Source organism: Argiope bruennichi, chromosome 7 (genome assembly GCF_947563725.1).
Source record: "Argiope bruennichi chromosome 7, qqArgBrue1.1, whole genome shotgun sequence".
Lineage (NCBI taxonomy): Eukaryota > Metazoa > Arthropoda > Arachnida > Araneae > Araneidae > Argiope > Argiope bruennichi.
The window spans coordinates 2273255-2297267 of NC_079157.1; the positions used below are offsets into that span (position 1 = coordinate 2273255).

General features: G+C 26.9%; 1 protein-coding gene across 1 annotated transcript in view; it reads left to right on the plus strand.

The window, feature by feature from the left end:
* Positions 1 to 24013, plus strand: part of LOC129974960 (myosin-6-like) — a 48772-nt gene that overhangs the window by 8870 nt on the left and 15889 nt on the right. Inside the window, exons 3-7 of the mRNA XM_056087780.1 lie at positions 10498 to 10677; positions 13180 to 13538; positions 17335 to 17482; positions 20510 to 20587; positions 22608 to 22775. Of these exons, the coding sequence (XP_055943755.1) occupies positions 10498 to 10677; positions 13180 to 13538; positions 17335 to 17482; positions 20510 to 20587; positions 22608 to 22775 (933 nt within the window). The remainder of the gene's footprint in view (positions 1 to 10497; positions 10678 to 13179; positions 13539 to 17334; positions 17483 to 20509; positions 20588 to 22607; positions 22776 to 24013) is intronic.

The window sequence follows — 24013 nt, forward strand, 5'->3', positions numbered from 1 at the left end:
CGTAGAAGTTGGGCATCCATGACATCACATTGGCACATTTTTCTTTGCACTTCATCTTTTGAATAAACTATGTTTAACATTAACAGAATATATTACTTCAGACATCTGAAAATTCACAGATCCTCACTGTAAGCTTTGCATTCGTTGAGGAAAGATGATGATGCCAGCAGAAATAAAGAATGTCAACAATAATAATGGACGAATGCCGCCGACTTTACTTCTGCCGCTTAAGTCAGCGACATTGTTGGCATCATTTAATGATCATTGTTTTAGCCCTTATCTTAATGTCATTTTTTCATCAAAAGAATGTTACTAAGAACTGAATAAGCCCCGCCAGAAATTGTGAAAAAAAAAAAAAAAATCCTACCCATGGGTAGGATTTTTTAACTAACATCTTACTCGTCTTTGCTGGCTGTGTATTAGTTGAGAAAATGGGACATCCGTAACAGAAATAATATTTAGAAATGGTAGGGGAGAAAGATGCTCTTCTTTGGAAGTACAGTAGACTCTCGATTATCCGCGGAGCGGATTATCCGCGCCTGCCTCACAAAGTTTTTTTTTTTTTTTTTTTTTTTGACTGATTTCTTCAAAAAAGGTGCAGTTTTACAGTTATGATTTGTAATTACATAATACATTACAGTATTAAAACAGTACACATGTATTAATTTTTCTGTGTATCCTTGACGCCTCTCGTAAGTAGAAAGCACTTTTCCGTTTTCATTAACAAAATTCATTTTAGGTTAGTTTTGAGTGATATACTAAAATAGTAAGCGTTAGTTAAACATTTTCTACTGTTTATTTTACGTTTTATTGTACCTAAAACGATTTTTCAAAGTTGGAATGACTGTTTTCTCTTTTGTTATACCCGTTTTTAGCGTTTTTCGGATTATCCGCGATTTTTGTTATCCGCGGTGGCCGCGCCACCCAATTCCGCGGATAATCGGGCGTGCACTGTATTATTTTTCACTATTGAGTACTTCAAGTTGCAGATGTGAATCAGAATTCCTTCTCTGAAAGCTCTTTGAATTACTCTGCGTGCTGTTGACGATTACAAACATTATTGTATTGACCATTTCTTAAATTTTACGTACAAATCAATAAGTGAATAGAAGAGAACAGAACTTCTCAATGGTTGGAATCAATTTTTTTTTTTTTTTTTTTCACATTTCACCTTAAAATCAACGTTTTTGAATATTGGGAAATAAAAGTAACAAAGAATAATAAGGTTTCAAAATATTTAAACATATAAAAAAATGATAAAAGAAGAATTTCGTCTTTTTTCGAACGTGTGGAAAAAATTACATGCTTCATGAAAGTAAGTACAGAGACGGGAAAAAAAAACAAAAAAAAAACATTATTTTTTTTTTTTTGTTATCGTTTATCATATAGTCATAAAAAGGGTATCATTCGTAAGAAATAAACATGTTATTAAAGATTTTTTTAATAAAAAAATTCATAAAGGGCCGTCTATATGTTGAAATACGAACAAAATGACCAATGGCAACACCACGTTTCTCCAACAAATTTCACAGATGAATCGGAAGCTCTCCTCGTACACCAAATTTCGTTAGTTTAAGTCTGTTCATTTGGAAATTATGAGTTAATAAAAATTTGATCTTCTAATCAAATAAAAATGCTAAAATAAAAGTTTGAACTTTTTATTTTCTTTAAAAAATATTATAGTTATTGACCTAAATTCTTTTTGTCATGAAAATATAAGAGATTCTACATACTTCATTTGCACATTTATCATTAAAAAGTAATTTTTAATATGGGAAAAATTTTAAGTTAGAATTTAAAAATTTCTAAGTTGTAAGACACTGAATTTGGGCATAAATCGAGGAGTAGGGTTCTTTTATGGGGGTATATAAAAGTTCAGCTCATTCCTACGATTAGTGTTTCCGTTGCATTTAAGTTTCTGTATTGCCTCTGAAAGATACATTTAGGAGGCGCGTTTTCAAATTTCAAAATGTCGACAGCATTTTGTTTCGCATTCAACTACTTCTGAACATGCATTTCTTGAATCAAATATCATTTTCCACAATGTTTTAATATATATATGTGTGTGTGTGTAAATTATGGTAGAAGCAAAAAAAAAAAAAAAAAAGTGAAGTATGAAAAAATATAAAGGTATGAAAATATGCAAAAATATGAAAGTATGAAAAAATACTCTTCATTGTCATGATTTTTTTTTTATTCATAGTCTTAGTCCTTGTGGTAAGCTAAAAATTTTATTCGTCGGCTCATGTAACGTCACTTAAAGAATATGAAATATAACTGAGAAATGGAATTATTTCCTAGTAAATTTTCACAAGATTTAGACTTTAATTTTACAATTGCATGACTAATTTATTTCTTTATTATGGATAATGCATGATGAACTCCATATTTTGTAATAAGAAACGAGCCGTTTGTGTAAATTTATTGATGTGTGCTTATATGGAATTTTTTTTTTAATAAAAGTCTCAGATCTCATTAAATTAAACTGCCATAATTGTTATGATTATAATATCGTATATAATATTAAATGGATTAAAAAAATCAGGCACCAAAGTGTTATTAGATAACGCATATAGTATTAATTTTTAGATGCTAAATATGTCTTACATTTATTTTCTACACGTGCGAAAACGAAAAATTTCAAATATTTTTAATGATTCACGAAGTTTTGATCAATATTTTAGTTTACCACTATTTTTGACCGTAACAAAATTATGGTATATATATATATATATATATATATATACACTTAATGCTGAAACGAAGGTCAGAAGCGGATCAAATAAAATTTAAAACAATAAGTTTAATTCTGCATGAATGTAGACATGTATAAAGTTTGTAAGAATTTCTGTTAATGAATAAATTACACAAAACTTCGAACGAAACTCATTCTTAACTATTGCACTTTTTAAAGATTTCATACTTACAGCGAAGACATGAGATTATAAGTAACTTTTTAAAATAAAATATTTGTAGTAATTTTTTTTCTATTTGGCCTTAATCATATAAGCAATCGTGATTTGTCAAATAATTCTTCTTCGCCTTATTAAAGAGCTGTTCTTATATCTTTTCAGAAAGATTTACATTTTTTAAGAATGAGTGCAAAAATTAAACCCTTATCTATTGTTAAATTATTGAATGCAATTATGTTTTTTGATTAATTACATTTAGATATATTATTACGACTTGTATTCCTTTTTTATTGATTTAATAACGCCATTTAATATATTTTATTGGCAAATACTGTTTTTTTCTATTCCAATTTAATGGAATTCATTTTACAATGTTTAATAAAAGGAATTTAATATAAATTTTAAATTATTAAACTAGACACTTCTGATGGATATGTTATGGAATAATATTTTCATAATTATTTATATGTATTTTTATAATTATGTAATTATTATATAACTATATCTGATTTCAAATTTTTTCTCATATTAGAGTCAATAAAATAACGATGAATAATAGCTTAGAATGGCTTTAAAAAAAAAATCTTTCGAAATCAAAAAGCTAACATAAAGCATTAAGTTGCCAAAAGCGCATGGAAGGAAACTGATTCATATTTTGAGTGAATAAAATGCTATTTTTTTATGCTAGTAAAATAAAGTGGTGGCTCATTTCATGTCTATTTGTGAGAAGTAAGCAATGATGACAGGATTAGCATCTATTGATATAAAAATGCAGAATAAAGCATAAAAAGAATAAAAATTAGTCAATTTTTTCTTTCGTTCTATTGTTAAAATATTAACTTTAACACTAAAATTAATATTTCTTTTAAATAATAAAAATATAGTGAATTTTATTTCTTTCCTTCATAAAACAAAACTTTCGATTTTGAGACTTTCAACGTAATGACTGTTCAGGCTTTGATGTAATTTAAAACAAGCTTTCAATGCTCTCGAATATTTCTTGGAAGAAAAGAATCTAATTTCCCTCAAAAAAGATTTACAGCAAGTACTTTTTTCATGCATGATGTAGCAATCAATTTTCACAAGCAAATTACTTTCACAAATACTTTTTAAATCGATACCGTTTATTTATTTATTCTTTAATAAAATGAAAAAGCAAGAAGGCAGAGATAAAACGCGCCACAAAAATGTTCACATATCGTAATTTTTTTGCATTAATTCATAGCTAAAATGATCGTTTATCACTTTTTTTTATTTCTGCTATTTGGCGACATTTAAAAAATCTTTTGACTTTAATTTTTGCTTGCTTCTAATTTTTGCTTTATGTTACTTTAGAATGACTTAAAGTCATATGGAAGCTTTAAACAGTCCTAAAAAAGTTATTACTTTTCTTCAAAGCAGTGGTAAATCAATTCAATGCTAAAATGGCTAAATCGCTAAAATGGTAAATTTATCCTATTCTATCTTATTCATTAATTAGTAAAATTTGCTTTAAGGGGAAAAAAAGCCGAATCGGAAACAAGGTAAGAAAAGTTAACTTATCGTAATAAAATATTTATAGTTAAAAAAAATTGCTAAAAATCCAGTTTTGAGTGCCAAAAAGACTTATATAGAATTTACCAAACTTTTTTCATTTGTATTTTCATTTGAAATTATTCGATGAAAGCCTAAATCAGCTAGATGAGATGGATGTTCAGGTTGGAGAAATTTTTTTTTGATAGAGCAAAACATAGAAAGATAAGACTCCATCGCGAAATCAATGATAAATAAGCCTGGAATATATTGGAATCGTGTCGTATTTGTAGATGAAAGCAAATTTGATAATTTTGGTTCTGATGGGCATATAATTATAATTGTATGAGAAAGGAAAAACGGGAAACCTAATTCAAAGAGATAGTTGAAACTGCAAAGCGTGGAGGTGGAGTTGTTCTTGTGTGAGAGTGCATGTCAGCATCGGAATTAGGTACTTAAGTACTTATTGATGGGATAATGAATCGGGATCCTTCTTTAAATATTTTAAAAGAACAGTTTAAAGTTAGGTCAAAATTTGGGTGTTGGTAACAGCTTTATTTCTAATCAGGACAATGATCCTATAAACATACTGCTCGCAACATCAACTTTAGTGTCTCTATAATTAGTGACAAAATTCTGAAAACACTACATGGCAAGATTTAAGCTCAATAGAACATATGTTGTGAGGGCTAGAAATGAGAGTACCGAGATACAATATTATTGCTAAAGAATGAATGATGAAATAAAAGACAGTAATGATGGAAGAATAGGAAGAAATTGATACAGTAATAACAAAAAAATTAATACTCTGAATACACAAATATTTGAAAGCTATTGTAGACGGCACGGGTTATCTTGCTAATAAGTATTATTTGATCTAAATATCTCAATAATTATTGATATGCATAATTTTTTTAAGGTGTGTAAAGTCTTTTGTGAAATCATTTTTATTTCTTTCTGATTAATGATTTTTTTAAACGTTTTTGTTTATTCTTAAAATATTTAATGCAGTTTTGTTAAGAAAAAGTTATAGATACCATTAAACAGAAATAATAATTTTTTTTTCAGAATGATTATTTCTTTTTAATATTGAATATATATTAATTGTTGATATATTAATTTTATTAACCGCTGGAGCAATGTTTAATTAAAATTCGTAAGTGTATGGACCTTTTAGGGACTCATTTTATATCAGCTTATGTATTAAATGGCATCATCAGGTTGACTGTATATCCATGTGTCGATTTGTGGGAAGGTTAATCGCTTGCAACCGCAACAAGGAAGTTGAAAGCATTTTTAATATTTGATCTTTGTATCAAAATATCGATCAATGTCAAATTTTAATCCAAATCCATCAAAGATTAAACTTTCTGTCTGTTTGATATCTTGAACACGATATGTAGTCGGACAGATGAAACGAATTTAAAAAAATGAAGATGCCAAAATTATGATTTTGTATCGAATTTTAGATCAAATCCATCGACCGGAACAGATTCAAAAAGTGTCTTCGGTTCTCTCCACTCTTCTATGAAGCTAAATGCAAAATGCTCATATTGTTTTAACAACCGAAAACGGTGACAAGCGGAAGTTCATACTCAATGATTTATCTGGTGTAAAAATTTGGTCATAAGTGGTGGAAGGGTGAGTTTTGATAAGCACATTAAATATTATGCAAAAACCAAACGCTAGTTAGGTAAAGGCATTAATTTCTATATCAATTTTATTCTTTTTTTTCAAAATTTATTTGCATAGTCCTATTAAAAATTTAGAATTGTTGTTTTTCAACAAATTTTATAATGTTCAGTCATTTGAAACAAAAGTATTGAAACTTATTTTAAAGCACCACATAGAACTTTGTATAAACTTTTTTGAAATAAAATATTACTTTCTGAATTTTTGGTGTTATTTAAATAATCAAAACTCGTAGGAATAAATATTTGAGGAATATTTCTCATGTTTTAAGTATTATTTATGTGTCAGTGAAGTTTGTAAACTACTTTCTTCTTCTTCTTTTTTTTTCTTCCTTTTAGAAATCGATTTATCCTGATGAAATTTCATTTTTTTTTGGGTAAATGAAGCAAATATTATTTATTTTATTTTAATCATCGTTGGAACCATAACCTGATTAGAAAATAAAATAAATCGTGTTTTGTAAAATCTACCGCTGCTATCCAAAAACAGTTTAAAATTCAGGAAGAATGAGAAGTATCACGCAAAAATCTTTTATGCAACTAGATGAAAATTTTTTTTAAATGTTAACTAACAAATGCAGCTTTTTTGTCTTTTAGTGAAGCCTTAGGCTATCCATAATCCCGAAGAACGCATAAGTTATTATCATTATAATTTTGCTTTTTAAAAATAAATCAAGCTTAAGATTTTTCTTACACTCTTTACAGCATATATAAAATTACAATTATTTTAAATGCACTCATATTTTATGGAAGTCTTGTATATTACGAAGAAAAAACAGTAAGTGTGATAGAACTATATAAACACCTTTTTTCTTCTTCTTTATTCCATGCAAGTGGTGAATGACCTTTCAAATAAAAGCACCATAATAAAAAATGCGGTTGAATTATTCAATTTCTAATCACGAATGCGGAATATCTGATAAAAACTTGGTGACATGAATAAGAAGCTTGGAATGTTTCTGTTCAATTATAAACGACCTTATTATAATTTCTCTGTCTGACACAGCTTTAAAAATGATGCATTACTTTAAGTAATGTAGAGTTTAAATCTAAATAATTTTAACTTAATAACTTATTATATATTTAAACTTTTAATATATTTTTTAATGTTTTTATTGAACTATGGAAAAGCACGCAAAAAATGAATAAATAAATAAAATGAAGTTGTACAACAACAACAACAACATTTGAATATTAAATGAAAACCCAGTTTCGAAAACACCATAGAAGTTTTAATGGGAAAAATTGCATTTCTGTAAGCTTAATCCTTTTTTGATCTAGTTTTTTTTATCCTGATCGGATTGAAAGATTAGCTATCAATAAATCTTAATAAGAAAAATTCTACTCTAATAAAGCTGTAACGTTTCATTTATAGAATTTTAAACGGAATAAGTGAGCTGATAATAAAAACTAAAGCATCTTTGAAAGATATTTCGTTTAGGTATCATTTTAATTACTTTTCTATATCTTAGGAGGAAAAATAGCGCTTATCTGATTACTTGTAGAAATATACGATGAGTCCAAGGCTCAGCTGACCGCGGATTAACCTTGGAAGTTTTGTTTGGCATTGTGAAAATGGCAACGGAGAGAAATGCAAACGATCGAAATGAGAAGTAGAAAGAGCATTGCGCTTTTGGCGCGTCATTTGGTGAGGGAGCAGGGTGGAGCGGACGGGGAAAAGGGATCAGAAAACACCTGCGCGAAGCCGTTATTTGCGCAGAAAAGGGATGGAGAGGTCTGGAACCAGCAGTCGACGTTCGAGCAGGAAGGGAGAACAAACGGTAGAGAAGTAGTTCTCGACATGGGCTTTCCCTGCACATCTGTCACTCCCTGAAGACCATGTGGACTCCTAACTGTTCCATTGTTATCGTTCATAAAAACGGGTAATCAACAGTGCGATGCGCCGGCTGTTCCGGATGAGAGCGAAAACCTGACGCAGGGATTTTACAAAAAAATGGTGGGTTTCTGTTCTCTCATCACGGTTTTATATCCCGAGGATGCTGACAATGTTGATGTGCCTGTTTGTGTTGAGAAATACAATCTAATTAAAGGTTATCGCTTGCAAATTCTTTTGTTTTCCATTCAGATACTTTAATGTTGTAAATTTGCATGCAGCATTCTTTGGTAAGTTCTGCTCTCATTGCCAGCAGATAATCAGAAAATATTATTTATTGATTTTTTTCAGTATAAATTTTTTTATAGTGTCTTAAATCTTATATTTATGAAACAGATCTCACCAGAATTGAGTGCGCACTTTAACTGAAACTTTTTAGAACAAGAATCGAAGCATACATTCAAAGTGTGAGTTGTTTTGAAGAAGACAGGCAGCTGTTATGATTTTTATACCTTCCGTTTATCATATCAATGTTATATTCGTATTTATTTGATTTGATTCCATGGAGCTTAATTCATTAAGATTTGATGATTGACTTAAATGTAAGTTTTAGAAGTATTAAAATTGCTTAAGATTTGCAATGATTTATGCTCTCCAATTTTATTTACTTTGTTTTTAAGTTAAAGAAATAAGCAGCTGAAATCTTGATGGAAAAAAAATCATTCATTAATAATTATAGAACATGATATGAATTATTAATAATTCATTGAAAAACTGAATGCTATGAAAATGACCAATAATGCACTGAAATCAAATTTAAAAGAATCATTCGTAATTTATTATGTACTTTTTGTGATAACTCCAAGTTCTGAAAATAAAATTTATAGTGCCTTAAAATTTTTTTATAATAACATATTGTCTTATTTATAATGAGTTATATAATTCAGGAATTATCACTGAAAAATAAATACATTTTGTATTTTCTGTCATCTGATTTGAATGCAATTTTTAAAATTTACCATGATTCTGTCTTGAATAAATATTATTCTTCTATTAGATTTATCTTTTTGTTTTAAGTCTGCTTAATGTATCTGCAATGTAAGTTAGATTTGTTTTTTTATTTAAGCCTTAGTTAATTATATTTCCCATTTTTAGGTTTTCATTAATCTTTTATGTAATTTATTAAATGCTTAAAAAATTGTTTAATTAACTTTCATTAAATTTGTATGAAAATTTTAATTTTTATCCTTGCATTTTTATTTACTTCATTGATTTATTTAAGAAATCAATGTGATGTTAGGAAGAGCCGTGTTGGAATATTGTTTCTATAAAAAAGGAAGATCCTAGGTTAACATGGCTACAATGCAAAATTATATAATATGTTTTATAAATTTATCTATGTTATTACTTATAGAAACAAAACGTTGTCTTTTGATAATTTTTATTGTCTGAATCCATCAAGATTGAAATTAAGTTTATTTAAATTTAATTGGTAATTTTTAAAAATTTCATTAAAATAAATATAAATTGTAATGTTTGAATTATTCAGAAAACTTAATTGTTATCACATTTGGTATAGTTATTAGTTTGTTGAAATTTTTTATTACTATAATTATTCATTTTATTGCTGGTAAATTTTGGTCCATACCTTACATTACAACACATATTTGCATCTCCTTTTCTTTTCTTTTGCAGAAAATGCAAACATTGGAATATTACCAAAGAAAATCTGTAATGTATAAATTAATATTTAAAATGTTATTGAATATTTTGAAGTATTTCTGATAATTCCGTTGTTTTGGGTTGTAAATTCGATTATGCATACACACATAAGCTCCTCAAGAAGTCTATGTTAACAAATTGTTCTGGCAGTATCTGATCAAATATTAATAAGAATTCAATTTAATAATATTTTTCATTGCATTAAAAGTTACTTATTATTATATTTTACAAGATATTTTACTTGAAGGTATTCAAAAGCAATAATTTAAATTGAGAGAAACCATTTTTTACTACTTATGAAGTGATGTGCTATTAGTATGAACTGTATCTTGGTTTCTGTCAAGGTTAAACTCTTATTTTAAAATATATATTTGCATGTTGTTAGTTGGCATGTAGTTGCCTGGCTTTTCAGATTTCCAGACATAGTTCATTTACAGACCTTTGCTCAAGTCGGTAAAGGAATTGAATCTTCATCCAACTATATTAGACACTACTTAGCTGTTTAAATAAATTGAAGATATTCAACATAAAGAAACCCAGTCAATCTGTAGCAGACATTTGGGTAAATTGAAGTTATCGTTCACTCTGGCTGTTGATTTAATAATACCTGAGATAATAACAAACAGCAATTTAAACATCTGCAGAACATTCCTACTTATCATATTAAAATTCCTTAGGTTGCAAACATAGTTTCTTCTCTTTAATGCAACTGAAATTTTTACATAATTTTTTTTTTCTGAATAAGTTGATATTTCAGAATCTTATTTGATGCAGTTAGGAATTAGCATATTAGAAAATTTATTAAAAGTGGTATTTATGTTTTTAGAATGAAGATGAATGGGATGAAATCCTGCAACGCTTTCGTGAAGAAGGCCTGGACCCCAACCTCCCGGATGATCGCAAACTCCTGTATGTGTGGAGGTGGTTGGTGGATGCAGAGACCAACTGCATCTCCCTGCGCCACCAACTGGATAAGCTCAGCAGGAGGCAGGCTGATGAAATGGAGGTATTCTGCTCTTTCACAATTATGTATAAGGATGAAGCAGTAATCTAATATGTTTACAGATAGCACTAATCAGTTTTTGAATACATTAAGGTTGCTATTAAATTCATTGAAAAAAAATCCCCAAAGCCAGCCTATGATTCTGTAGTCCCAGCTTAAAAATAAAGTGAAGAATAGGATCATTCCTGATAACTGATCATTTGCAAATGAAAGAAAGGTAGTGAAAAATAATCATCAGCATGATTGATTCAAATATATTCATTAAGAAAGTTTCCAGAGTTATTTTTATTGAGGGCATAAAAAGCTATATTGTACCATCAAAAAAATATCTTTGTAAAATATAATTATTGATTAATAATCACTTTAAAAACGTGAATAAACAGTCATAATCCTTGTAAATTCATTTCAATGTAAATTTTTTTTTTCTGAAAAATTGTGGCAGTAAATTTAGTTAACTTAATAGATTACATTAAAAAGCACATTTCTCCATTTCAAATCAACCAAATAAAATTTTTTTCCTATTAAACTAATAATTATTGATAAAAAATTTGATATTTTTTTGGGGGTGATTGGAAGAAATTAATTTTTTTAAATGGGCCTCCTAGAAAGGAAGCCTTCTTGTTGTGTTATCAAGATCTCTACTTTTGTATGAAGATTAGATTTAATTGAAGCATGCTACTAAAGGGGAGGATTGCTGAATGATCCCTTTTGACTGATAATTCTGTTTGAGTAAAAATTGCAAGGCATTCCTTATTTATCTTAAATTTCATTTAGTAAATGTGAGACATCTTTTCTTAAAAAATTATCTATGACTGAGAGTAAGTTTATTCTTCTGCTGGTAAATAAATGACTTGCAGAAATCACTTTCTTTTATGTTGTCCTGTATAAACAAATACAGAAATTTGAGATAACAATATTAATTTATTATCTATTTGAAATACTATTTCATTTAACTAAATGGTATTTGAAACCTTGTTTTATTTATTACTTATATTTTAATACTATGATAGTCTTTTACTTATATTTTTCTACTATATTTATCTATTCTTACTATTAAATTCTATAGATCATGTTATAATTTTTTGTTATTGAAACTTCAAAGCTTCAATATCAATTCAAGTGATCTCAAAACAGAAAGAAAGATAGTCTCAAATTGTATACAGAATGATCTTAACATTTGTGCTACTGCATATATTTCATCTGGAAACTAATCCAATAAATAATAGATGCAATGATCAGAATGACCTAAATCACATCTCCTTTTCTTGCTTAAATTGATCTTTGGATAAAGTTATTCTTTGGAACAACTTTTCTAGTATCTTTCATAAAGAATTTTTCTCCTCAGTTTTTAAAAATAAATTTTATCTTCATTTCTTCATCCAAGGCATAAAGCACTTCAACATCTTACAGCAGACTGTGAATAATAGGTTTAGCTGCTCTATATAAATCAACTTGTCTCACAAACAAATAAAATCTATTCCTGCTATAATCTGAATACAACTTAAAACACTTTGATTGCCAAAACATATAACCAATCTTGACTAATCTTTGAAATAAATATTAAAAATGATGTACATTAAGATGATATTTATTAAAAGAAACATTCCCAATGCAAATGAAATGTCAGTTTGATTGAAAATATTTTTGCTGAATTTCATGTGTGAAATTTGTATGTATGATATATGTTTCTAACCTCTTTGCATAAAATTACATGAAAAACATTCATGCTACAGGCCATAAAAAATGAAACAATGTGCAATTTCTTTAATTCTTCCTTTCAAAATGATAATTTTTCCCTTATGTATATTAGCAGATTTTGTACTTTTACTAGCACAACTATTATGACAATAATGCTTAAATATTTTTCTGCAGTGTTAATAATACTATCTGCTTTTCTCATTCAGTATTTTGTCGCAAAAGGAAGATCTACACATAGTCAACATGGCTCAGAGGTAAAGTACTCGCTTGCAAAGCACATGGTCAGGGGTTCGAATCCCAACCAAGTCGCGTTACATTAAATGTTGAACTTTAATTTAAATTTCTTGTTATTCATCTGTTAATGTTCTAGAAGCTTGTAGAACTTTCTACAACCTTCTTTATAATTCTACATTATTTTGTAAAGGTATAAATTCTGAGTTCCTCAAGCAGGGGAGTGAATTCTCCACCTGTATGTTACAAGTTGCTTAGAGTTAATAAACCTGATATTGTGTTACTTTGTGACCTGTTATTCTTTGGATCTTCATGACAATATGTGATAACTAGATTCATCATGGATGAAGCAAAGGGAGCACGTAATCCAGTGTTCTTTTGAAAGGGATTTATTTTTCAATGTTTACAAGAGGGAAAAAATACTTTTCCTTTTTTCTATAAAAATTCTATTTGAAGAAATATCTTTAAGATTTAGATGTGCTCTGAAATTTTATGTTTCAATTTATTATTATTGCTTGCTTAAATCATGATTTACTTTGTGATAGTTTTTATATTGATTGCGCTGTTTACTTTCAGGAAATTCGGAGTTGCATGGAACAAATGTGCAATGCTTGGGAGGTTAAGGTATCGAAACTCGAAGAAGAAAACAAAAGATTCCAGGAACAGCTCAATTTTAGTGGCCAAAATTCCGGAAAAATTGTTAGTCAAGAAATCAATCAAATGCTTATTGAAGAAGGACTTTCTGACATCACCGATCTTGGTGTTGTTGAGCAATTTGCCTATTTGCTTGACATGAGGACTCGATTGCAAACAAAACTAGAGCAGGAATCTGCTCTACGTAGGAAATGTGAACAACTGATTCGCATTTCTTCCAATTTACCTGACTGTCTGAAACTGAGTTCTCCTTATATTCAAAGGATATTAGATCGACAAAAGTGAGATTTTATATATTGTTTTTTTTTTTTTTAAAAAAAAGTGTAAAAATCTAAAAATTTATGTTAACTAAAGAATATTTGAATAGGTACTTTATCATTTCTTTACCAGCAATTGAAATATATGCCAAATATAGCAAGCTTTCATTGCAGAATATGCAGTTGTTTTCTGTGTATAGAGAAACAGTAAAAAAAAAAAAAAAATCAACATTTTGTACTATCAAGTTTTTTTATCAATAATTGTCGACATACTAACAGAATATTACCTTAGTTTTTTAGTTTTTGTTTTTTTTTACTTTGTAGTTATGATTTATTTATATTGTATTGATGTTTTCTAAGTCCATAGTTCTTCTCCTACAACCTTTTTATTTTTTTAATCTTTCATCATATCAGGAAAGTTGGATTAGCATGGATTGTGTAATGTATTCCACGTGTTGCTATTCAATCATATTGTCGATTCATCATATTGCTTCTTGAGGTACTTCAAGATAAAAGCTTTCTAAATGAATATTATTATATTTCTAGATAAAGTACATCATAAATATTCATTTGGATAGGTTTAATTTACTGGCACTTTCTATTTAGGGTTACGTTATTTTAGAAACCATTCCCTTTGCTGTATAGGAGTTGCTGCTGCATATAAATTTTGGTGCAAATCGCAATTTTTTTTTTTTTTTTGTAGCATAGTTGCCAACAAATATATTATTATTTCAATTGCAACAATTTTGTGCTTGAAAATTGGTGAGAAATTGCACCTCAAGATTGCACTATATTCTACTTTTTATGCTTACTTTTATTGCTTATAGCAGCAAAGATATGGTGCTGTAATGAAAAAAAGTAATATTATTTGTTTGGAAATAATTCCTGTTATAATATTATAATGTCCTAAAATTGTGTACTAGAAAATTCAAAATTTCATTCTTTATAAATGTAGAATTTTATAACCAAGGTATGCTTTTGATTTAAAAGGTATTTATTTTAGAAGCTGTCTTAAATTAAATTTTACTGACTTAATCTGTTTGCAAAGTTTTATATTTCAGCAATTTCATATTTATTTAGTATATATATATATATATATATATATATATATATATATATATATATATATATATATATATATATATATATAAATTTCAAAAAGATTGTTTTATTTTATTCATACATGCAATAAAGATTTTTTATTGGCATTTTAATTTTGTTTCTTTAATACTTATTTTTATTTTGTTATCTGCTTTATTCAAAATAATTACATATTTCTTTAATTCTCTCTTTTTTTTTATTTTTTTAATTGATCCAAAATATTACTTATTGACTGTTTTTTCTCTCAAAATAAAGAATAAACCAGCTTGGATTTTTTTTTCATAGTTACTGCTTACCCATGCTTTCTTAAACAAGAAATAAGTTGTATTTTTTAATAAAACCATAATTAAATATGAAATTATTGTTAATTAATATTTAAAAAATAAATATTTTAATCTTTTTGCATGTAAAATTCTTATGTGTGGATTTTTCATTCTTTTGCTGAGTTTCCTTTGGGTTATAGTGTTAAATTTTGGTTCAACCAATCGAAGAAGACAATTTACTTTTTCTTTTAATGAATACATTTGACAACATTGATTCTGAAAAATATATCATTTTCAAATTTTGATTCCTTTAAGTAAAATTTTCTGGATGTACCAAAACTATATTCATCAATATTTCTAATCTTTTTTTATAAAATCTTTCATATATATTTTTTAATTTTCATTAATTGTACTCAAATTTTAAAAGCAAATCCAGTTCCAGGGTTATTTTCTTCTAAAGTAATCTTTGAAATATTCTTTAATTTTTCTGATGATTCTTTTAAAATTTCAGGAAATATGAGAAGAAAAAAATTACACAAGTATTTGTTTAATTTTTGTATTAATTTTACATATTTCTTTTTAATAAGGCATATTTGAAGCTTTGGACAGTTTCAAGAGAAGTTTGCATACTTTATTATAAGATTGTTTAGTACTTGTATATTTATCTCATCCTAATAATTAAAGTCCCCCTTTCAAATAAATACATCATAGAGTTTAAAGTCAATGTCCAAAGTGAATATGTTCATTAATGCTATGCAGTTAAACTGAAAGCTTGCCAAATGACACACGGTTTAAGCACAAGTACTTTGTAAGAATTATTAAATTTATATTGATAATTTTACTTGATAGATTTTACATGTTTATTCTACGTTTACAGAAAGAGTAGAACAAATTTACAAGGTGGATTAATTTTAACTTCAATTTATTTCTGTAAAATATCAATTCATAAAAAGTAAATGTTTTTGAATTCCATGTAAAATATGTCCTCTGGAGAATTTTACAGAAAACTAATGACATTTTCTCTATTTATTCATTTAGTATTAAAAGATTATATATAGGTATTTTTGGCAAATATTTATTGCTTTTCATGCATCAAGCTTTAGTGATGATAAAAAAACAATGTTTAATGTTTGGACTGCACACATCACAAACATTCATATTTCACATTTTTCTTTATGTTTCTCATGTATTTAAAAGTAACCATCTTAGGTATATTTTTATGTTATTCCAATGCTTTTTTAATTGTAGGAAGTAAATTAATAAATTGCATTAATTTCTACACAAGACAGAATTGATTTAGAGAAAGGTTTTTATATGATGATGTATATTTCTATAAACATCTGTCTGTTTAAAGAAAATTAATTTTTTTATATATATTTGTTGCTTTGAAAGAATCAAGAGATTTTCAGAGATAATTCAGAAAGAAAAAAACTAATGTCCTTTTTATTTTGACTTGAAACATTGCTTTTAATATTAATCAGATATTATATATTTCCACTGAAATACATGTTTTTGCATTTTCCACATCATTTTTTTTAAATTCTTGAGATTCATTAATTATCATTTATTTAATATTTTTAAAATATTTAACACTTTTGTGTATAAATTTATTCATACTTATTTTTCCTTATCAGCGTTGATGTTTAGCATAATTCAGTATTTTATGAAGCTTAGCTTTTTTTGCTTCAAACTTGTGTCATGTCTGAAAAAATGTTTCTTTCTTCAATTTGTTTTATGAATTATTTATTTGATAAATATTCAAACTTGGTTTTTTATTACTAATATTTATTATAGTAAATGTTTAAATATCCATTGCTTATAAAATGTCTTATAATGTAGTTATTATGGAAATCATTTGAAACAATGAACTGAAATCACTGTGTTCTGTAATTTTCTTTTCTTTTCTTGCAATGTTATTCAATATTTTCTTTTTTTAACATTTTGTATAGTTTGAAGTGCTAATTAAATAACTAAGCAATTACATTTTTCATATCACCAATACAGGGAATTTTATTTTGCTGATTGCTTTCAATTGGCATGTCCCATGAATAATGATCTCTTTGTAATAATTGAATTTGCTAGATATGCCATCTACTTGATTCAAAAATATATGTATATGCAATTAAAGGAAAGAATTAAAGTTAATAAACAGGACTTGATTTAATTTTCAGTTTGTAATCACTTATTTTTTTTAATTTATAATTTTATGACGCAAAAATTTGAAATTATTTCATTTGAAATGATAGAATTTATGACTGATACCAAAATCAAAATTAAAAATTAAAGTAGACCTGATGTAATATATTACAAAATACATTCATTTTGAGTTCATCTTTTTGCATAAAGAGTTGATGATATTATTTCATATTATTTTATTTGTCCCTTTTTTAACAGTTCCATACTATTATAGATGATTACTAATTGATGACAGAACATTAATTATTTGATAACTTTAGGGATGAATATGAGGAAGAAATCAGACACCAGCAGGAAACGATGAAGCATGTGAAAGAGCAGTTGAAGCAGGTTCATGAAGATGAACTTCAGAGACTCACTGCTGAGAATGACAAACTCAATTCAGAGCTTAGCAAACTTAGTCAAAAGGTGAGGAAAAGGCTTTCTGTATTCATTTTCCATAATGGTTGATTATGAAGGATTTCTTCACTCAATAATATAATGAAGTAGTTAAATGAAGGAAAAGGGAATTGCAAGGTATAAAAAAATAAGGTTGTGGTTGTACTTATTTTTCCTATAATGTCTATCTCTATACAGAGGTAATTATTATATATTTAACGTTTCAAAAACATTCATTTCTCCTTTTTTCATAAAGTGATGCTCTTCTATTCCTTATAATTCATGAACTGTAGTTTAATACAAATAATTTTCATCTCCTTTTATTTTTAATTTATCCTGTTTAAAAGTTAATTTTCCAAAAGAAATTTATGGTCTTGCAGACAATATTTGTTTGCCTTTGTATTATAATCTTTAAATAAAAGTAATGATGTACTAGTATATGTTTCTGAAACACAGCATGATAATTTTTTCTATAAAATATACAACTATCAGTTTTTGCCTTGAAAAATCTTAAAGAATAATACATTGAACTGTTTAATATTTATTATTGTTGAGTTGCATCTGAGCATTTCTTAGATAGCTAATTAATTGAGAAATTGCTGATGGTCTGGGAATTCTAGGAAACCAGGAAAAGTTATGAAAATTTATTCTGATATTGAAATATTATATTTTGGTAATTCTTATTGAAGTTTTCATTTCTTTGTTATTTTTCCTTATACAGAATGAGATATCATTGCAATAAATCAAAATGGATAATTTCTATCGTCAAAAGGCCATTTATGTTTTTGTACATGAGCCATGTGGCTGATTTTTTTTTTTTTACATATAAATTTCTAAGGAACTAAAATTTCAGCTATGTAAAATTGGCAGCACAGTATATGAGAAATTTTTTTGATTCTAAAGTGCAGCTATCATTCATTCAGTTTAAGATGGATTCTGTTTCAAAATTGTATTTTCGGTTTATAATCAACAAGCGTGTTTATTAATTGTCTATATTATTTATCATTTGTTATTATTATATTGTTTGAAAAAATTACTTCTTCGTCACAAGTTCTTGCATGGCATAGCATTGTAATGATTATCCTATGGTATTATAATTTATCGATTCATCATTTTTACTTCATTGTTCAATTTTACATATATGTTTTTAGTTAAATCAATTAATAACAAGTTTTTTATATTAACTATTAAAATTGTGGTGGAGGTTAGAAAGACACCATATCTAATTAATTATTTAACTGCACATAATATATGTAATGATATTTTTAAATCTAATTCAAATCTTAAATTTCCTAATTTTTATCTTAATTTTACCCATTATCTCTTATTTCCTTATCTGGTTCCCACTTTTTTATTTAATAATTTTTAAGACATAACAAAATTGCTGAATCCATCATTCCCACACTAGAAATAAAGGAATAAAAATCTTTAACACTTACACATACTTTCAAAGATGTCTAAGATTCCCTTGCTTAAGTTAGTATGTGACTGAGAAATCCCTTTCAAAATTTCATAATAAAATCACTGAAAGGAAAAACTTCTTTCACTTTGTTGTTATATCAGGATATAAATAGATGCCAGTTTATCATCGCCTTTTTCCTGTATAAATCATGACTTTCATGGTGAAATAAATTGAAGTTAAAATTTTCAGGATTCTTTTTGGTTTAATATATACAGAAAAGTAAAAATAAAATTAACAAAATCAGTTAATTTTATTTAAAAAAATCGAAATGCTGTGTCATTTTTATTTTGTAGTATTTCTAAGAAATATAAAACAGATAGAAGCAAGTAACTTTTGATGATACATGTAAATGTCACGGATTTTCAAATAAGAAGAAAATTTTGAAATCAGTATAGTGGTTTTGGCTGACCGAGTCAGTTTTTTTCCCTTTAGAGTAAAATAGGGTTTTGGAGATTTCTCTTGAGGATTCATGGGTGGAAAAGGGACTATTGATGATTTATTTAGATGCTATTATCTTTAATATAAAATAAGAAAAATATATATAAATATTGAACAGTGGTTAGAGTTGGAGAACTGATTCTTAAATTTTCTTAATTATTTTAAATATAAAGATTGACAGATGAAATTGATGAAATTAGACCAGTTGTTAAATCTGACAGTTTGGTCAGAATTTTGTCTTGCAATATCTCTGAAAAATTTAGAATCGTGAATGCAGGCAGATGATCATTGATGACTATCTAAGGGTCAAAAGTTTTCATATGAAATAAAAATTTTTGAAATTATCACAGTGGCTATGACTGGGAAACTGTTTAAATTTTTCTTCATAGAGAATGTAGGGTAAATAAGTGTTTCTTGGAAACTTCTCTGAAAATTGTGCCCAGTGAAGAATGAAGAACTATTGATATCTGTGGTTTATAAAATTTAATGTGAAATAAAGTTGGTCAAATTGTTGGGATTGGAGCTGTGGTGAAAGCTTATAAGTCAGTTAACAACTACGCTGCACAAGTAATTTCTCGGGTAGCATAGTTGTTAACTGGCTTATAAGCTTTCCCTACAGGTCACCAATGTGGCTGATTGGTATGAGCGAGGATAGAGCCTGGGACCTTGTGGTTCGTAGCCCAGTAACATGACTATGATACAAAAGCAATTGCTCGGGTAGCGTAATTGTTAACTGGCTTATAAGCTTTCACCACAGAGCTGAAGATAAATTTCAGGCTTTTCCTTATGTAAGCTTTCTGTAAAGATAGGTACTGAAAAAAAACAAAAAAACATTAGTGTTTAAAGAAATTGCAACTAAAATTGATTTGTAAAAGTGAATGTAAAGAAATTGCTTGTGTAAATAAAATGACAAATATAACAAATTGTTTCAGATTAAATAAATAGTAAACTATTTCTTGTAGAAAGTGATAATACATGTTGATGGGTTGGGACTGTGGAGGGGGGGGATTTTGAATTTTTCTGACTGCTTATAATCAAAAAATTGAATTAGTTTAGATTTATAAAAGCAAATTAGCTGTGAATGAATAAATCTGCATATTTCTTAATATAAAAAAAATAATATTTCAAAAACACTTTCCTTTTTTTTATTTTAACAGCTACAAGAGCTAGTTACAAATATTGCCAAACATCAAGAAAAGGATGTAACAAACTTGCCGTGGGTTCAACATATACTGGTAAATTTCTTTGATTTTATTCAATATATTCTATCTACTCAACTTTTGTTGAATTTAATGTAGTCATGATTTCTTAACAATATTTCTTTGAATGCTGATTAACTTTCCAGCATCTTAATATTATTTATGTCTTTACATGATTACTGAATCATTATTATCAAGTTTTTATTGTGTTCAGTAGATGAATTGAGGATAACAGAGAAGGGAAAAACCATTAAAGGCATCACAAATGTTTAAATGAATTTTCAGCATGTTAATGCCAAAATTTGTTATTTCTAGCCAGACTAATTAACGCCTTCAAATTTGTCTATAATGTGTATTAATCTGCTTGAATGATATAAATTTGTCCTTTACTTTTTTGGTATTAAAATTAATTTTTTTAATATTATTATACATATATAAATATTGCAATATAATTATTTTATTAATAAGTATATTCTTATTATATTTAAATATATGTAATACATATTTAAAATTAAATCTCTATTACCAGTAAATGTGATTGCTTATGTACATGCATGTATTCGAAAGGGCATATTGCTAGTCCTAGAGTCATTAAATTTGATATAAATGTTCCTTGAACAATGGACAGGTACCTAAAAGCATGTCTTAAAATTTTAAGTAATTAAAAATTACATAAGATTTTTTTTTTAATTTACCACAATAATTTCCAAAAAATTTGTTGCTCAAAAATAATTTTTACAATGTTTTAAAATTTGAAAATTATTTTTTAATAATACCTATTTAATTGCTGTGATTTTTTTCTAAATTTTGAAATATTTTTAAAAATATACTTTTGCATATTCTTTAATAATGCATTTTGTTTTTCAATGAAATTCAAATTATTTTTATTGTTGCATTAAATAAGTAAATACATGGATTTCTTTCATTGTTGAAAGCTAAATTAGAAAGATTCTATATTCTACAGGATAAATTAAAAGAAATGAAGCTGTTTGAAAGAAAATATTATATAGTTTATTTAATATTAGCAATAGCCGGTATGGGACTATTGAAATAATATGACTATAATGTGCATTACAGTTCCATGTTTAAAAACAATTTCTTGGGGAAATCATTATCATTAAGTTAAACACAAATGAATTTATTGAACTAAATACAAAATTCTTAGTCAGCTGGTCACCAAAGGAACTAGCATTATAAAATAATTTTTTACATATATAATATGCTATTTTAAGGATATAAAACTCAATATTATGAGAAATTAAACCAGAAAGTTGTTAAATGAATAATCAGTACACACTAGATCTACCAGCAGAGTTAATATTGAATTTTAAGATGTGATGGAGAAAAGTTTTTTCACCATTTTGTTCCCCCATTTTATACATTCAAGAAACATTTGTGTTTTAATTAGTCTTCTGCCGAAAGCCCCATTAAGGTATGAATCATATTCAATTTTTCAAACTATCTTTTAAATATAATTTAGATAAGTTTCAAAATTACTTTCACTCATTAATGCTCTCCTTAATTTGAATAGATTTTAATATATATATTTTTTTCAAACTATGTTGAAAACAACTAAATTAAGATAACTCTGAAGGAAATTAAATTATTATTAATGATGTTATTTTTGAAAAATTTGTAAAAGTAAAAAAAAAGTTTAAAAGTAAATTTGTAAAAGTAAAGTTTTTAAAAAATAATATTCAAAAGATTTTTGAAATAAAATATCAAAAAACTTTACTTTTTGAATTTGATGACAAATGATGACAGTTTGATTTCTAAATTTGACTTATGGCTGGTATATGCCATCTGAGAATATTTTTTAGGAGTTTGGGAAAACATAGGTATCTTTCACTGAGCAAGAGAGAAACAGTGGAATAAATTCAACTTAACCACAGAAGTGAAATGAACTGTTCTATAAATCAGAGGCTTTGCATTATAATATTAATTTAATATGATTATAAGTTAAGCATGATTTTCATGACTGTTTCATCAACCATTTTTTTTATTTAACCATTTTGATCTTTTTGCAAAATTTAAGTAATTGTACTTTTATTTTCAGGATGGAAGCCATGAGAAGGAAATGAAAAATCTTAAGGAAGAAGTAGAACGATTAAAAAATTATTGTCAAGATCAGCAGAAGCAGATTCGCGAACAATGTGAAACTATGCGAATACTGGAGAGAACAAATAAGCAACTAGAATTAGACAATGAGACCTTGGCTTTCAAAGTAAAAAGAAATTTCTCTTTCATTAGTTTTATATCATGTTTCATGTTAGTTATTGTTCGAAAAATACTTTTTTAAATCATGAAATGTTAGCATAAAATATATATCAAAATTTATGTAATTGCTGTTATGATTAAGTATAATTTAATCATAAAATATTCACCAAACATCTGCATTTGATGATCTTTTTGATTAAATTTTTCTGTATAATTAATTTTGCATTTATGTAGTTGGAAATATATTATGCATGGTTATGACATTGTCACTACATATTTAATTAATCGATGCAATTAAATTTACTGTAAAATCTGTGGAATATTAATTATTAAAATATCTTTTCTATTGATTCTCATACATTGTTTAATTAAGTGGTATATACCATAATCATTATGCCTTCATGGAGAATTTTATCATGTAGAAATTTGAAATCAAAAATAATTTAGGTGAATCTAACTTTTGAATATTTAAAAGTTAGAGAAAAACCAGATTGAAATGTCTGATTAAGATCTGGTGGTATAACCGTGGTTTCTGAGCCAGAGAGTTCAAAATTACTGAAAGATTTCAATTTTATAGAAAGATTCACTATATAATAGTCTGGTTCATGCTAAATTGAACTTATGGATGTTAAACATTGATTAAATTTTGCTGTGGTACAGAAATTAGGTTAGAATACTGGCTAAGGTGGAGCACTTATTGTCTGGCAACAATTTAAAATTTTTAGATCTGATCCAAAACAGTCCTCATGTTGCTTCCAAAAGGAATGTTAATATACTGTAACTAGGATATGGGAATCTTGAAAAATAATTTTTCTAATATTAATCATTAAAGAGTTTCATGGCATCATTTAATGTTTGAAAGATTTTTGTAGAAGTATAGAATTAGATTTAATTCTGCATAGTATCAATATTACTCTGATTAGGATCTCAACACTCATCATTGAAGGTGCCTCTCTTATGAACGTTATATTCCTTTTATTATCCCAGCATTCTATAATTTGCTATCTTTTTTTCTGTTGCTGTATTTTCATGCTGGTACAATGATTTTGTATAATCAGGGTTGCCACACCACCAGAATAGCCTGGAAAACCTGAAAAAAAAAGAAAAAAGGAATGTAAAAATTGTCTAAAAAAACAGGGAAATTTGAAAATTTTCATAAAAACCTGGAAAAATACAGGGAATTTTAAGTTTCTTAGTTATTTTTTCCAATCTAAAAAATACCGATCTCTAAAGATTGCAAGAATA